Source organism: Xenopus laevis, chromosome 2S (assembly GCF_017654675.1).
Source record: "Xenopus laevis strain J_2021 chromosome 2S, Xenopus_laevis_v10.1, whole genome shotgun sequence".
NCBI lineage: Eukaryota > Metazoa > Chordata > Amphibia > Anura > Pipidae > Xenopus > Xenopus laevis.
Genome location: NC_054374.1, coordinates 46,570,788 through 46,589,336, shown reverse-complemented (window position 1 = coordinate 46,589,336; position 18,549 = coordinate 46,570,788). Strand labels below are relative to the sequence as shown.

The following is an 18,549-nucleotide window of genomic DNA, read 5'->3' as shown; positions in this document are numbered from 1 at the left end:
AATGTATTGATAAATGGTAAAAATACCCTAGCCTCTCTTAACTGATGGGCTCAAAATGATCACCTACCCAATCAATTTCTGGTGGGGCATTCACCATATATTGGATTGGCTAGACAGAAAATCCGATTGACCATGGGATGGATCAGGCCATGGCCAAAAGCTCTGCTTAATTGTTTATCAAGGGTCAAACGCTCAATGCATGAGAGTTGTCAGAAAAGATCCATTTGTTTGAAGACCTGGCTGCAAAAAGGGATATTTCTATGTAGTGCTAGTTTAGCTATCGATGGAGTCATTTTAAAAAATATAACTATTTTTATGGTGTAAAGAGTGACTTTAAAGGAGAAGGAAAGGTTAAAACTAAGTAAGCCTTATCAGAAAGGTCCACCTAAATATACCAGTAAACCCTCAAAGTAATGCTGCTCTGAGTCCTCTGTCAAAAGAAACACCACATTTCTTTACTGCTATTGTGTACTCATGGGCTTCTGTATCAGACTTCCTGTTTTCAGCTTAAACCTCATTGCCCTGGGCAAGAGCGTGCTCAGTTTGCTCCTCTTCCCCCCTCCTCCCTTCTCTACTGTAATCTGAGCCCAGAGCAGGGAGAGACTCAGGCAGGAAGTGATGTCACACCACATTAATACTGCAGCTCCTATCCTAAACAAACAGAGAGTTTCTAGAGCTTTTTACTCAGGTATGGTAAAACATTCTACAGAATAAATATAGCATTCTAGCTTGCACTATTGCAGCTAATCTATTGGCAATAAAATGCCTCTGCAGCTTTCCTTCTCCTTTAAGGAAAGGACAGGCCAAATCTATTGATGGCATCATTGTGTTTGTAGCTCACTTATTGAAACGGGAACAATTGGTCAGCACTCACCCAAACCACAGTTTTATAAACAGGTGCACGTGCAGAGTTGTCCACTACAACCGGCTGAATGAATCAGTAGCGAAATCAGAGCACCATCCAAATCTTGTATAATCATAAAAAGCCTTTATTGTATTACTGGCTGGGATCTCGAACAAACGACGTTTCAGGCCTACATGGCCTTTTTTCATGTAGCACCCTTATTGAAAACAGAATGTTTTCCTTACTAAAAAAAACTGTGTGTTGACTCCTCTCCAGTAATTCCGCACTGGAATGCAATTTTAAATTAGGTAAAATATTAACGTTATTTAAATTCACAACTTTTCCTCTTTGCCTCTTTAGACTAAGAGTGATATTAACTCAGTAATAATTCCATAGCCACTGGCACTTGAGGATATCAAAGAGAATTGATATAGCTGCTAGAAAAGACACCCTTGTTAGTAAGTCAAAGTCATTACTGCACTAAACAGGGATCTTTGTGTTGCCGAAATTTGCTGCAAGTCAGTGCCTGATATTCATATTAATATTTTAGCAATTTCTGCCTTAGTATGGCAGTACTGTTGTACCATGGTTAATAAATGTTGCAGTATCTAATTTCTATTCCTTCTGCTTTCCAGTTACAGGAGCGTTGTTACAGCAAGAAGAGCAGGGATCGCAATCACGGGATGCTGGGTCCTCTCCTTCCTCGTTGGCTTGGTCCCCATGTTCGGATGGAACAATATGAACAACCTGAGAAACGAACAGAACTCCACCGAGAATGGACTGATTATCACATGTCAGTTTGAGACAGTGATTAGCATGGAATACATGGTCTATTTCAATTTCTTTGTCTGGGTCTTGCCTCCACTCTTCCTAATGCTAATTATTTATTTGGAAGTCTTCAATCTGATTCAGAAACAACTCAACAAGAAAGTATGTGCGAATTCCAAAGACCCACACAAGTATTATGGGAAAGAACTTAAAATTGCCAAATCTCTGGCATTAATCTTGTTGCTGTTTGCTTTAAGTTGGCTCCCGCTCCACACATTGAACTGCATCACTTTATTCTGCAGGACTTGTAAGACACCAATGATTATTACTTATGTTGCAATTTTCCTGACACATGGAAATTCCGCAATGAATCCTATTGTCTATGCTTTCAGGATTGAAAAATTCCAATCTACATTTTTGTACATCTGGAAAAAATATTTCTGCTGCAAACCTAGTAGGTTCAGAAATGGCAGGCATACCATTGGTGAGAGTTCGAAAAATGTCCTTTGAGATGTGAAATACACATGGCTTGTTTTTGTACACTATACTATTCCCAATAATCATAATAACCGGTATATGAACATATGTCCACCAGTTCCAATAAACAGCCGTCGTTAAATGAGAGAAGTATGTGCTGGTATCCATATTAAATAAACTGTGTTTACTTTACTCATGAGTTTATGAACAAGTACAATATAATGTTTATTTGCTTGCTACAGAAATTCTGATATCTTATGTCTAAACAGTTAGTGCCACCATGTGTTCATAATATGTATATACATCTTTTTTGGATTTGTAACCTGTATGATTTTTAGATTACTTTACTGAGTAAGAAAATTTTTTGTTTTTTTAATTGTCTTTAAAATTTGATATATAATTTAAAATACTAATAAAATTGGAAGAGATAGAAAGTAGGGCAGATCTATTAAAATTTGACTTGAGAATCCTGATGGATTCACGCACCATTTAACTCCTAAAGGGAGCTTATCTATATATTCAAACCACAACTGAACTATGATGCTACTTTGAGCAGCCAAATCCAGCAGCAAATATTTGTTCTAGTCTGTGCTTCTAAGGTGTTATGGGGAATCGTGGTCTGTCATATAAACTACTATGTTAATTACAAATGCTATTTTATGACAATGGAAATGATAATCTACTCAATGCAATGGGAATCTACTTCAGCACCATCTCTTAGTTTTTTAGAAAACTAGTTTATGATGTTTTACCTAAACAGAATCTGGTCTATAAGACTAGTGGTTGTCTGGCTACATTTCTGGGACTCATAGTTAAATGCAGAACACTCATAAAAAACTTGGTTTCCATTAGGCTCTCTTTTCTTTTCCTTTTCTAATCTTCTTTCTGTTGTTGTAAACTTAAAAAAGAGTTTTTAGTTTTGGTTCTAATTTAAAATATCAATGAACACTGTTTATAAGGGTATATTTTCAAAATTAAATGACAAAGTTACAATAAATACAATGTCAGCAGCAATGCACAGCTTTTCAATGTCCCCAGACTCTACAGTCAATTTAGATCCCTTCAGGAAAGTGCAAGAAGGATGACATTAGCTAATTTCCTGTGTATTATAAAACAGTTCCCCCAGCCAGGGCATAAGCATGTGCAGAGCCATCATCTTGAGTCCTGTGTATGCTCCCGCATTCATTGATTTTTTTCCCATAACATTGATGCAAATTGCTGCGATTGCTGTTCTAAGAAAATATTTTAAAGTGAGGAGGTGAAATATGATGAAATTGGAGAGCAATGGACGAATGTGGCATTTTAGAAGAGTAACATGAGAATAATCAATAGGCAGCTAGTTGTTTCTCCTTTCATCAGGCTTTTCTGTGTAGATATACAGTATATCTCTGATCAAAACAAATTCATCATTAAGGACATGAAACCTGCAAATACATCTTGTACAAAGATCAAGTTGCTATACCAAATACACAAAAAGTCTACACCATTCTGGACTACTATTCCTGTGCTTCATCCAATGTGGTATACATGATTACATGTACTAGATGCTCGCCAGGAGGCACATACATTGGCCAAACAGGACAAAAATTGCACACAAGGATGAACCATCACAGACATAAAATCAACACCAAATCATGTGATACACCAATGGGGCAACACTTCTGCAGTCAAAATCATAGTCTTCAGGACATGCAGGTCTTAATTTTAAAAGGGAACTTTAAAACTGAATGGACAAGGAAGATTTATGAATTCAAATGTAGGGAGTTATTTAACACATTAAGACAGGGCCTAAATTTAGGGTCAGGTTGCATGTCACACTATGTGACCTGACTGAATCCAGACTCCTGGATTATTTACAACCCAGCCTAATTACTTTTGTTTTTTTATTTGTTATTTTTGCTACTGGCTAACACGGTACCACAGTTTTTGTTTTGTGCTTATCATTAAGGAAAGAAATACTGATGGAAAATATAATCATACCAAACAAGACAATTATCTGAATTCACTATGCACATGGTTGCACTTTACAAGCAAGTTGAAAGCAAGGAGTGAAGGCGTGAAGATCAGGAGTGCAGCAAACAAGGCGAGGCATTAGTAAGTTAGTTCAATATGAAAGCACTCTATACTGTATTTCAGATAAACTTACTGAGCTGTTTCAGTTCAGCCAGTGTCTCACGTATTCTTGCTTTGTACTCATTTACCTTAGCATGTCCATGTAACTCCTTATAGAGTTAAAGATAACATCAAAGCTACTTTTGATGGCTACAATAGTTGTGAGACTTTTATTCTTCCTATTGGACACAAACCTTTCTGGTGCTTTGAATGCAGCATTTTTAAGCAGGCTCAAAATATGGAAAAGCACATCGGCTTATTACTATATGGGGGTTATTTACTAAACTCCGAATGCCAAAACCCCCCCAAAAAAGTGTTTTTGTAGTATAAAATCCAAATATTTAGTGGAAAAAAAACATTATACCTCGAGGATGGAAAAAGTCTGAATCCGAAAATACGGCATCTCAGACCTGCCGAGGTTATAAATCAATGTGAGAAGTCTCAAAGATTTTTTGATCTGTGTTGGGTTTCGTGCAATAATCCAAAGTTTTCAGGGTTTTCTGGCAAAAATCAGAGTTTTCGGTGGAAATTCCGAAAAAGTTGTGAAAGCTACCGAAGCAGTTTATTGCCAATAGATTAGTCACAATAGTGCAAGCTATAAAACTATATTTATTCTGTAGAATGCTTTACCATACCCCAGTAAACCGCTCTAGAAGCTCTCTCTGTTTGTTTAGATAGCAGCTGCCATATTAGCTTGGTGTGACATCACTTCCACATGACTTACGTGTTTGTAAACACGAAACGTGTAAGGCTGAGGATGCAATAAACATTTTCTACCCTTTTTCGAACAACCTGGTGGAAGATTGCCTGCTCCATTGATATTTTCGGTTTGTCTGCTCCCCATGCTGAGGGCTCAGGGTGGTGCACCTGGGCCACTTCCAAAATGTGGTGAGTGAAAACTATACTTTAATTGGGGACCCTCATCCCAGTTCATCTGACATCACTTTGTGTCTGGTTCTCTCCCTGCTAACTAATAGCTCTGGCCCCAGATTACAGCAGGGAGGGGGGAAGGGAGAGGGGAAAAGGTAGGGGAGTGGGAGAGTAGCAAACTGGGCATGCCCAAGCCCTGGAGGTAAAGCTGAAAATAGGAAGTCTGATATAGAAGCCCATGGGTACACAATAAAAGGATAGAAATGCTGTGTTTCATTTCACAGAGGACTCAGAGCAGCATTACTTTAAGGGTTTACTGGTGTATTTATATAGACCATTCTGATAAAGCTTACTTAGTTTTAGCCTTTCCTTCTCCTTTAAAGGGACAGTAACACCAAAAAATAAAATAGTTGTTAAAAAAAAAAGATAATATGACGTACTTGTGCCCAAAACTGAAAAAACTGCTGTGTTTGCTTCAGACAACTATAGTTGATATACCGGTAAACAAGCAATCATGTAGCCATGGGGGCAGCCAGTCAAGCACAGGATACACAGTAGGTAACAGATAAGTTCTAAAGAATCCCATTTTATACTACAGAGCTTATCTGTTATCTGCTGTGTATCCTGTGCCTTTTTCCGCTCTTTGGATGTCTGCCTGATGGCTACACAGCAGTTTGTTTATATAAACTATAGTTGTTTTTCGGATACAAACACACCAGTTTTACCAGTGCAGCACAACATTATTTTATGGGAGTTATTTATTAAGCTTCAAATTTTTATGGCCAGACTTTTAAAGGGGAATACAATTTTTTCTGAGAAAAAAAAAACTAGATTTTTTCCGGGATTTATTAAAGTCTAATGGTGTTAAAAGTCAGATGAAAAAAGTACTCCAACTCAGACCTTCCTAGAACATGTAAAAGTCAATTTTAAATGTCCCGTTAACAATTGGAAGATTTTACTGGGTTCCTGGAAAAATCATGGATTTTGGGCAATTTTAAAAGTGGCGAACATTAGATCCAAAAAAAGTATCAATTGTATTTTCTTACGATTTTATTGTGACTTTTTACACACAATAAAAAAATTTGAAGATGTATTGATAAATATGGGGGGAAAGTCATTGCTGATTTTGTTGGAGTAGTTTCCAGGAAATAGTCAGAACTTTTCAGATTTTGATAAATAACCCCCTAAATGTCCCTTACTTTAGGACACTTTCATTTTGTGGTGTTACTGTTCCTTTAACACCTTGCAGCAAGGGCCAATGTGCCAGTTGAGCTGGGATGCAAGGTAACCCAGGAATTTGCACTGCTGGTAAATCCAGGGTTCCTCCAGAGTGTTGTACCGACACACGCAACAGTGAACTTTATGTACATAAGTTTAGTTACAAAATGTATACAGGGAGTACTTGAGTTACATACACCCAACATACATACAACTCATACTTACAAACAGAGGCTATAACAGTAATATACTGTGGTTTGCTTGGCCTGTATTAGCATTTAGCTTTAATAAACCACCTGCCCCAATCCCCTCTGGCATGTGTTGTCTATTGCAGAGCACAGAAAGGTAAAAATAAATACTATATTTAAACAAACATCTGACTTGTTGCATTTAATTAGTAAATGTACATGTTTCAACTTACATACAAATTCAACTTAAGACACTGTGATTATGTAAAAAAAAATTGCATTGTGGTGATTTGTTTCCAAATTTTCCACACTGCACTTAGCAGCATAACTACATAGCGCAAAGCCCCCCTGCAAGAAAATCTTCAGAGGGGCTCAGTACTAACTGCAACCTGTAAGCAACACCCACATTCACTCTCACTATTGCCCCTTGCCTCTTCTGCCCACCCAATTGTGTATGATTTGCCAAAATTGGGTGCAATTATGAGGAATATTTATGAACATAATTGCTGAAGTTCGCTGGCACCAGTATTTGATGCACAAGTGATGTGTGCACGCTATTCTTTCGGCAAAACTGCATTGCAGCAACTGATGTAGGCTGCTGAGGGCCCTGGCCTTACCTCCTGGTCTGAAGGCATTAGTAGCTCCAGGGTTCCTCGGAATCAAAAGTACCTTTAATAAAAGTGGTGTTACGAGAAACTGTCTGCTTGGTAAGTGCAGGGGCCACGACATCGCTTGAGGACATACACGTACCCTATATTGTTTCTATACATTGCCATAATCAGGGCCGGGTTTCTATAATTGCCATATCAGGGCCGGGTCAAGCCAGGCCAGAGGCCCTAGTGTCTACCCCACCCCTCCTGCATGCATGCTCAACCGCATGTGTGCATACACATACTCGACCGCACTTGTGTGTACATGAGAGCGCATCGAGACAGAGGGTGCAACAAAAAGAGTGGCCAGTGAGAGGACTAGAGATAATTGATGGAAGAGGTACGTGTCTCCTCCCCCCACCACCACTGCACCCTAGGCATGTGCCTCTTCTGCCTACCCCTTATTCCCGCTCAGGGCTGGACTGGCAATCTGTGGGTTCTGGCAAATGCCAGAGGGGCTTCTATAAGGTGCCATAGAAAGTCAGTATTTAGTGGGCTGGTAGGAGCTGTTTGGGCCTCTCTGTGGGCTGATTGGGCCTCTGTGTACATGAAATGCCAGGGCCTATTTTAATTCTCAGTCCGGACCTGTTCCTGCCCTGATAAAAATCACTTTGGTATAGTTCCACAAGCAGCCAAGACAGCAAAATTAATTTCATGTTATGCACTGCCACCTAGTGGAACGGAGACACAGATGGAGCACAAGACAGCCCATTCTCCTGACTGCTTGGCATCAAAAGTAAATTAAAATTAAACTGAATTTGAATGGTTTTCATACTGAATTAAATGTGTAGTTCACCTTCAAATTACACAATTGAGTATCTCTCCAGTTTTGTATTTTACCAGCTATCTGGTTGCTATGGTTTTACCTTAACCAGGCAGTGGTTTGAATGAGAGACTAGAATATGAATAGGTGAGGGACTGGATAGAAAGATAAACAATAACAAGCATAAAAAATCGTTTTTTGCATGCTGGGGTCAGTGACCCTTAACTGAATACTTAAAGGGGCAGAAGACAAAGGCAAATAAAGATGAATAAAAAAAATAATGAAGACCAATTGTAAAGCTGCCAATAATAAGAAATTCTATAACATACTAAATGTTAACTTAAAAATTAAATAACCCTTTAAGCAGTAGGCATGTCCTATGAGTATCCATAAGAGCACTGGTAAAGCTTCCAAGCGACCCTCTTGTGGCTGCAGTTATAACAATCCGTGGGGCTCATTTATAAACACTGGGCAAATTTACTCCTGGGCAGTAACCCTTAGCAACCAATCAGATGACTGCTTTCAGTGTTCATCCTGCAGCTGACTGTAAAAAGCTAATCACTGATTGGTTGCTATGGGTTACTGCATACCTCCCAACTGTCCCTTTTTCGGAGGGACAGTCCTTTTTTTGACAGCTCAACCTGCAGTCCCTCATTTGTACTGGAAAGTCCCTATTTTCTCTGCACTGAACAGCGTGAGAAAGAAACAAAGTTTCTCACTTAATTGGCTTTTAGCAGAGAGCACAGAACAGCTAACAGGTGCAAATAAGATACTTTGTAACAAATTTGAGACACAAAAAAACTGTTTAGATAAGGAGAAATATTTTCAAAATTTCATAACCTGCCAAATTTTGTAAAATGAACATGGTAATTAGGGGGTGTGGCCACATAAAGGGGCATTGCCCAAACAATTTTGCTGCGCTATGTGCGAAAAAAAATGTTGTCCCTCTTTTTACTTCCAAAATGTTGGGAGGTATGTTACTGCCCAGGTGCAAATTTGCCCAGTGTTTAAAAATGAGCCCCCCTGTCTATTCAGTGATTTTGCTCATTGCCCATATGCCCTTTACTGAACTTTTGCTACACATGGTTATTAGCTGTGTTGATAAGGAATGATGACTGAGCATCAGTTTACTAAGGTGCGATAAGCAGCGATAATAGCCTGCACCAGAAAAAACTACAGAAAATCCGCAACAGCAATTAAGAGAATTTTACTTACCTATTTGACGTAAATTCCTTTTCTTCTAGTCCCGACATGTCAGTACACATGGGCATTGCCCCTCCCAGACCTGGAGGTAGGACCTATAACATAGCCAATCAAAATGAATCATGACCTATAAGACCACATGACTTCCTCCTCACCACAGTTATACTTTTGCCATAGCAGTAGAGTAACCAAAATAAATACCTTGGGATGGGAAACCCTGTGCTGACATGTCGGGACTATAAAAAAAGGAATTTACGTTAAGTAGGTAAGTAAAATCTCTCTTCCCCAAAAAGCACTAGATTGAATCTTGTGCCTCGTTGGGCATATAGCAGGGGGGCTATTTTAGCACAGGGCTAGGACCATGGGTATGCCAACACCTGCATTGCTTCCCAATAAGCGATAATTTACAGATTATGCGTCTTGGGGCATCAAGTAAATTCTTCTCCATTACCTGGGAATCATCCCTCTGTGTCCACACAGAGGTAAAAAATAAACAAAAAATACAATAGAAAAACCAAAAACTGTTTGATTTCTATCAAAATTCACCAAAAAATACAAAAAAAGAGTGAGGAGGGAGATCCTACCTCCCTGTCCAGTAGGACAAAAAATAACTGTGGTGAGGAGGAAGTCACGTGGTCTTATAGGTCATGATTAATTTTGATTGGCTATGTTATAGGTCCTACCTCCAGGTCTGGGAGGGGCAATGCCCATGTATACTGACATGGAGGGACGTAGAAGAAATTACTAATTGCGTTCATTTTGTCGCAAGAATATTCTCAGCGATAATGGCCAATGGGTTATAGACAATTTTTATTAACTTTAGTAAACAGACCCCTAAGGGTAAGGTCACACTGGGAGATTTGGGAAGATTTAGTCGCCACTATCTTCCGCCTGCTAAAATGAAAAATCGCCTGCGGCATGGCACTTGCTGCGCTTCGTTTTCGCTTCAAATCGCATAAGTGCCATGCTGCAGGCGATTTTTCATTCTAGCAGGCAGAAGACAGTAGGAAGCAGTTCTGGGAGATTAGTCGGCCCAAAGAAGAGGCTATTAGTTGCCTGGTGACTAAATCTCCCTGAATCTCCCATTGTGACCTTACCCTTAAACATCAAAAGATAGTGTAAATTTAATTCAAATCACAAGATGCCGTTGTGTATTCAGATCACAATTTAGAGGAAATTCCATAAAGATGAAATATCCACTTTAAGTACTTATTCGTTGGCTATAAAAATGCACATTTCTTAGCTATATTGCTGTTCCTTTTGATAAGTCTTCCACTGCACTGTTGTACATAATTAATCTTGCTTGTATGTTGCACATTTGTGTACAAGAATGTCATATCCAAAGAAGCAAGGAGCCAATAAGTAACACAGTAGCTATGTAAGAGATAGCTTCCACAGTAACAGATGATTATATCTGTTGGTGGGACATAAGGGACAAGTTTTTCAGGATATAGTATCACCTACTGTATTTCCTCTTTACTTGATCAATAGCTATTTATATTTTAACATTTCTTGTAATCTGGCCAGATACTAGAACTGTCAGTTTGCATTTAGCAGGATTAATCTATAGCAGTGCTGTCCAACTGGCGGCCCGCAGGCCGGACCCCCCCTCATGTGGCCCTCCACATCAAAGTCTGCCTGCTGTGTCTTTTTACAATATGTAAGATTAAAAAGGTATCACTACAGAGATTTACTGGCCCCTGCATTGTCTAAACCTCAAATTCAGACTAATCCCATGCATTGTTCACACCTCTGATCCCCCTGCATTGTTCACATTTGTGACACCTCTATTGTTCACTCCCCTAAAGCCCTCTACTGTTCCACCTGAGACCCAGACTGAAACTGCCCACATTGTTCACCTGTTGACACTTTATTCAAAATGCTAATGGGGAACCAGCACTGTGTCACTGTATGTAGTAAATATTAGACTGGTCCTGATTCCTGTCTCCTGCTCTGTTCTGCCTTCCATATGCTCCCTGTGTGTGTCATACTTGGGTATTTGTTCTGGGGGTTTCTTAGCATTTGAAAATTATTGTTAGTGGCCCCTAAGGTGATTAATCATATGCTGGGGTACTGTATTATACACAGGGGAGGAGGAGGCTTATGGATTTAAGGGTATGCCTTAATATGACTTAACTGTTTTAACATATGAGTGACATCCTTGCCAGGGCAGGCACAAGGTAGTTCAGCACCCTAGACAAGAGCTTCACTCAGTGCCCCCTGTCCTGCATTACAATTTCCCTTCTTACCATGATGGTTTTTAAATAAAGAGAGCAAGAAAGTGTACAACACTTTTTCATTTATATTACTGCCCCTTGTACCTGTGCAAGCAAGCTCAGCAGCCATCCATCATACAGCCCTCCTGCAGCCATCATATTGCCCAGAATCTTTACCTGTGTCAGCAGCAGCCAAAAATAAATCTAATCACATCATATTGCCCCCAAGTATTTATATACCTGTGCCAGCACCCAGCCCAGCAGCAACAGCAAACATATGGGCCCCAAATCTGTACCTGGCTGTGCCAGCAGGAAGCTTCACACTTTACAGTAATAGAAAGAATGTCTTCAGTTCAGTGCAACTGTGCAAGGCTGAGAGCAGCAAGAGCGAGCCACACCAAGCAGGCCGCCAGCTCTCTGCCATCCAACACATCAGTGATGTCATTGACACGTGTATGCACGTCGCACCGCACAGAAGGAGCTATTACTTGCCGACAAGAGGGAGAAGGGGAAGGAGATGGATTCCACCCATGATTACTGAAACAAATTATTAAATAAACGCTTGAAAAGTGTGCCCCTCAATGATGGCGTTCTAGACAGCCGCCTACTCTGTCTACCCCTAGTTCCGGCCCTGATCCCTGCAGTGAGCACCAACCATTTGGTTTTTTGGTGTGCTATTAATGTGGACATGGTCTTGCGGTAACATGGGTGTGGTTTAGAGTGGGTGCGGTCTAAAAACAGGGAGTGGCTAACACTGGCTTCTGTTATCGGCCCTCCACCATGTAGATTGGAAAAATTCCGGCCCTCTGTACCATAGAAGTTGGACAGCACTGATCTATAGATTTACAGTCATTACAATTTGTGTGAACATTACACCAGTCTTTTCCCTTTATTTGCCTTACTGCTTGTAAAGAGCGGCTTGGTTTAATGTAGATTTTGCCTTAGCCAAGTTCTCACCAAATTGTAAATTGGTATCATCCTAATGGGCAGTTACAAGAGATGGAGTCATTTTATAATTCTTGACAACTTTCTCTGCAATCTCTGGTGTTCCTTTCAATTAGCTAAGAATGTAAACCATATTTTTTTATGGCAGATGCTGTCTATCCATTTTTGTGGATGCTGCTATAACACTCATGAGAGTGCGTACATTCAATGAGATGTTTTCACTAAATGGCACCAATATTTTTCCTGATATACATTCAGTGCATTCAGTGAACACTGTTGCACTATAAACATACAGTAAAAGTCTTGAGTTTTTGCATAATTATTTTGCCCAGTACAAGTATTTGGCAAAAAAAGGGTATATTTTGGGCTTTATAATTCTGTACTGGAGCAGTACATCCCTATGTACTTACAGTATAAGCAGAAACATATTCTACTCCAAATGGTATCACACTCTGCCATTTCATTATATAGCATCTATCTGGGCAGTGTCATTCTGTGGCTACTAAAGCAAATAAAGTTCTGTCTTGCATAAAAAAGGGCATTGACTCAAGGGATGAAAACATAATTATGCCTCTTTATAGGTCTTTGGTAAGGCGTCATCTGGAGTAGGAAGTGCAGTTTTGGACTCCAGTCCTTAAGAGGGATATAAATGAGCTGGAGAGAGTGCAGAGACGTGCAACTAAATTGGTTAGAGGGATGGTAGACTTAAATTATGAGGGTAGACTGTCAAGGTTGGGGTTGTTTTCTCTGGAAAAAAGGCGCTTGCGAGGGGACATGATTACACTTTACAAGTACATTAGAGGACATTATAGACAAATGGCAAGGGACCTTTTTACCCATAAAGTGGATCTCCGTACCAGAGGCCTCCCCTTTAGACTAGAAGAAAAGAACTTTCATTTGAAGCAACGTAGGGGGTTCTTCACAGTCAGGACAGTGAGGTTGTGGAATGCACTGCCGGGTGATGTTGTGATGGCTCATTCAGTTAATGCTAAGAATGGCTTGGATGATTTTTTGGACAGACATAATATCAAAGGCTATTGTGATACTAAACTCTATAGTTAGTATAGGTATGGGTATATAGAATTTAATTAAATGTAGAGAGGGGTGTGTGTATGGATGCTGGATTTTCATTTGGAGGGGTTGAACTTGATGGACTTTGTCTTTTTTCCACCCAATTTAACTATGTAACTATGTAACTATCCTTAAAGAACTATAGCTTAAAAAAAAGTTAGGATAGAAATGCTGCACATTATGTTTTGGGCTTCTGTACCAGCCCACAGCAACATCTTTAGCAGTGAAGATCTGTGCCTCTGAAGGCGTCCCAAGTAGCTCCCCATCTTCTCTTCTGCTTAATCATAGCATGTGATCTGGGCTGCTTCCAGCCCACAAAAAATCCTTTTATTCACACAACATGTTTCGAGCAAAAATGCCCTTTGTCAAGTGTACAGTGGGCATTTTTGCTCGAAACATGTTGTGTGAATAAAAGGATTTTTTGCAGCAAAGTTCTGCGTCTACCTTGGTCTGTTCCACCAACTACATTTTCAATTGAACGCCAGTTCAAGGACGAGGTACAGAAACGGACCATACAGGTTAGAAAAATTGAGGGGAGAAACACCACAGCCAGTGGAAACAAAAGAAGTTTTCAATGCTTCCAGCCCACAAGCTCACAATATACTGTATATATAGAATATAAAAGTCACAGTACACACTGATTAGCAGCTCATATCCACATAACATGGCATACAAACCAGTACATCCTATATAAGAAACTAATGATTAGCCCTGTATCATCAGCTTATATGAAACCTCAATTCTTCTTGATGATTTGCGATGACCCCTAAGATTAGCTTCTCATCAGTTGCTCGGAGCACTCTGAACATGCGCAGTGTCACTGACACTCCTAACAAAATCCAAGATGGTGTCCCACAGTACACAACCTAGCAGGCCTGGATCACTGCTTCTGAACCTTTAGGATGTTGTATTAAATTCAGTACATAAAATAAAGCATTTAAACCCATATCCATTTGTAGGGTTTGATTTTTCTTTAACGTGTTCTTGGTAAATGATTTTCTGTAAATGCAGCAGATATATGTATAAAATTAAAGCGGCAGTAATACAAAATCCCTTCATTTGTAACAACAGAAGTTTACATTAGCACAGTTCTAACTAATCTATGCCGTCTAACTTGTGGCCCTCCAGTTACAGAAATAGCATGCCTCAACAGGGTACCATTGAAAGGCTGCTGGCTCAACATCCCTGCTAAGGCCAGATGTAGTCCTTCAAGGGAGTTTTATGGCCCCTTGTCTGCACAAGGGCTCCTTAGACTTATTTGTATGACATCATTTTAATATAATCTGCTGTAAAACAAATAATCAGCTCAGTAGTAATTGATCTAAATAGTTCTGAATATGAACCTAAAAACTAAAAGGCTATTTCTTTGCACACAAACCCCTTTAGAGTACCAAAATGTTGCTAAACGACTTAACCCAAATCTTTTGAATCATTTAAAAACATATCACATATTGGATAAAAGGGGCCTATCTAATTTATCAGCGTAGTCAGGGTGATGTACAAGAGGTTACACAAATGAAGAACATTACAAGCTTCTTCAGCCTTCCATTTTTAGATGCCACATTCACATACTCAATTGCTCACACAAGCAGAGCTGGCGGATAAGTGAAGATAACGCCGCTGATTGTTTTCATATCAAGAGCATTTGGATGCACAAGCTAAAAGTTCAGAGATAATTTAGAGAGATGTTTCAGACTTAACTTTAGCTAATAATTACAAGAAGCCAATCTGGTAACTAGGATGATGTGAATTGTTTGACTGAGCTTGTACATATCCTAGAAACCAAATCAAGCTTCTTCTGCACAAGTGTTTGCTTCTATATATATATATATATATATCCAGAACACAGTCAAGGCAATGATCAATTAGCAAAGTTAATTTGCCATTTTAATGAGTGAGGGGATTGGTTTGGATAGTTATTTTGGTGAGAACAATTAACTGAAAGGAAATGTATTTGCTTTGCATTTAATAACCTTAATAATCTGTGCGGTGTTCAAACCTGCAATCTTCCAGGGTCATGAGATGCACAGTAAACCATGTATTCAAAATTGCCCAGGCAACCGTACCACAAAAACACTGAATAATCAACCATGTATACCAAATACTGAATTATGTACCATGAGTTCCAATTTGGCATAGCAGCTATTCCACACAGAACACTCAGTCATGTACCGTCTATTCCAAACTGCCCTGGCAGCTACAGCAGAAAACACTGAATAATGTACCCTGTATTTAAAATAGTGAATTACGTACCATGTATTCCACATTGACCAAGCATATATACCACACAAAACATGGTAACTTGTGGGGCGCTAATTTCCCTGCTGTATGCTGCCTGAAAAATCTTACTCATTAAAAGGCACTTGCATCAGCATGTGCTACTTAAACTTCCATATACAGTAGTTGGCTTCAGCACCACTGCCTTTCTCCTGCCTACTGTTCCCAATTGAAAGTTCCCAAGTACTCCTAATGAAACAGGGAAGCTTGAAGCTACCCCCACCTATGAAGCAGGTAGTAGCTCCAGGGTTCCCACAGTATCTTGAGTTAGTAGTCACAGAGCACTTGCATAAAAGAATCTGATTCACATGTCATTTTGACGGTGAGCACCAGGAATTTCATCAGTGGGGCTTAATAAACTCTCATTGCAATTGTGTCTGATTCACAACAAAGTGCAACAGATTTGATGTATCAGCTGCAATTCTGTCAGATTTACATAGCAGGCATCCCTAGATCCGCTGACGTTCGTCGCCCCCATCCCCAAATGTGATTTGGGCACATTTTAATTGTCTAGACAAGAGCAATGGGGATTGGCGCACGGGAAATTTAAAAAACAATTTTATCTCCTGCACATCCACAGTGTTTCTGAACGTGGGTGTGGTTGGGCAGCATGCCGCCTTTTAAAATCCTGCCAACCTAGGCCCAGGCCTTGGTGGCCTCTGCATGAATCCTGGTCTGCCTTCCTGCAACCCCCCCCCTGGCAGATTGTGTCCGAAATTGCACTTTACATGCTGTAGTGTAAGTAAATGAGCCCTTCTGTATTCCAAATTGCCAAGGCATTCACAGGACAAAATCCTGAATAGTGTAACATATATTCCACATTACCCAGGCAGCCACAGCACAAAACACTGAATCATACAGTGCATACAACATTGCCAAGGAAAATAAAACTGTGTACTAAGTATTCCACAGTGTCTAAGAATAAAAAATGGAGTTCAGTGTTATAGGGAAATGACTGAGCTTGTAGGAAATGCAGTAAAATAAGACTAGAAATGTTTTTGAATTTCCAGAAGTTTTCAATTGTGCTTGTGAGGGAATGGGTGAAATGCAGGTGGCACATATACTGTACATTCACTTATAGACAATTATATTTTGTGTCTGATTCAGCTGATGCAACAGCAAGTGCCTACATATGCACCATGCAAGGGGTACCATGTACTTATCACCTGGTGCAGCAGAGTCTGCTGCATGTTGCACATCATGCATCAACATTTGGCAGAAGTAGCAATTTGCAGACACCACTTTTATACATGAAAATGAGTAGGCAAATCTTCATTGAGTATAGCATTTTAATGGATATAATTCTACTAGCAATCATATATGAGTCCTTTAATTTCTTGCTAGATTTAGTGTAAAAGAGAATATGCTCTTTAACATAGAAGGAATTGATCATTGTTTTTAAGTTGTCATGGAGTTAGTTAAACTTGCTTATCTTTTGTTTTCTCTCCAAGATGCACTTGCATAGTGCAATGGCCTAGTAAGGGAGTCTTGAATGTCTTGTGTCATAATGACTTTACGCAGGTGACATGTAATGACATGACATGATTAAAAACTTACCCTAGGGTCAAAAAAAAACTTGAATTAGTGTTCAGCAACAATAAACTACAGCAGGAGTGCCCATACTTTAGTAATGTGGGGTCTACTTTTAGTGATGTTGTCCCATTATGATCTACACCCATAATATCACTGTTAGCATTCTGTTCCATGGAAAATATTACTTAAATATTATATTAATTTATAAGAGCATTTACATTACTATATTTAAAAAATATATTTCTTATGAAGATTTAACAGAATAAATATCTGAATAAAAATAATACAGCAGAAGGGTAATTTAGTCAAGCTGTTAGATGACAGTGTCTTGAGATCTACTGATCACCAACTGAAGGTCTACTGGTAGATCCCGATCTACCTTTTGGGCACCCTTTGACTACAGCAACAGACCAAGGTGGTGGTACAAGCAACTATCAGTTTCATATAAATTAAATTATATTATAGTCACAGTATCAGAGACAAGCAAGTCTAAAATGCATGAAAAATGAAAGGTTTAGAGCACACTAGGAAGCCACATGTAGATCAGACCAAAAGTTGTTGGTTAAAAAGTACAAAAATCTTTATTTAAACAATCATACTAAAGGTAGTATGCTCATACTAAGGCTAAGGCAGAAGAGGGCGTTTCATATCCCTCAGACACTTAGGGGCATATTTATCAATGGTCGAATTTCTAATTGAAAAAACTTCGAAATTCGAATTCAAAAAGACCAACTGAATTTAAGCCTAAGTTTTTTTTGGTCGAATAGGTCCGTTTTAGATCGAATAGGTCCGAATTCGGCCAAATTTGAATTGTACAAATCGAAGGAATAGGGCATTCGATCAAATTCGATTCAAAGTTTTTCCCAAAAAAAAACTTTGATTGCCTCCAATCCTAGGAGAAGTTCTAGGAGGTCCCCCACAGGCTAAAACAGCAATTTGGCAGGATTTAGATGTCGCACAAGCTTTCGGGGTCCTGAGGAAGGGGTTGGACCCTGAAAGCTTGTGCGTTCTATACTTCTGCAAATAAATGTGCTAAAGGCATTGCCTAGCTGAATTGGTGTGCTTTTTCCCTACTTTGGATTGGATTATCTCCTCCTCCCTCTGCATTACAACAACAATGAGGGTGTCTTGGCTCAGGCAGAAATATTTGGCAGATTAGCTATGTTTGCTCAAGTCTGGGCTAAATACATGCAAGATTGCAAGGTCGTACAACACAGTTCAAAGAGGTTTTCAATTATAGTCTTCAGCTTTCTCAAGAAGGGATTATTTTCTAGTTTCTTCTTTTCAGAATTCAGAGGAGAGACAAGATCTGGTTTAGGAGTATATGAACCAGTTGTTCTTTTCAGAAGCAATAGAAACAGTTCCTCTTAACGAAAGAACAAAAGAAGGTTCCTGATAACAAAAAAAAAAGCTA

General features: G+C 39.4%; 1 protein-coding gene across 2 annotated transcripts in view; it reads left to right on the top strand.

Moving 5' to 3' along the window:
- The window catches only part of adora1.S (adenosine A1 receptor S homeolog), a 37,670-nt gene extending 34,730 nt beyond the window's left edge, over positions 1-2,940 (top strand). For both annotated transcript variants that reach the window (XM_041583739.1, XM_018249198.2), the window contains one exon: positions 1,480-2,940. In XM_041583739.1, the coding sequence (XP_041439673.1) occupies positions 1,480-2,122 (643 nt within the window). In that variant the 3' untranslated portion in view covers positions 2,123-2,940. The remainder of the gene's footprint in view (positions 1-1,479) is intronic.
- Positions 2,941-18,549: the final 15,609 nt, after the last annotated feature.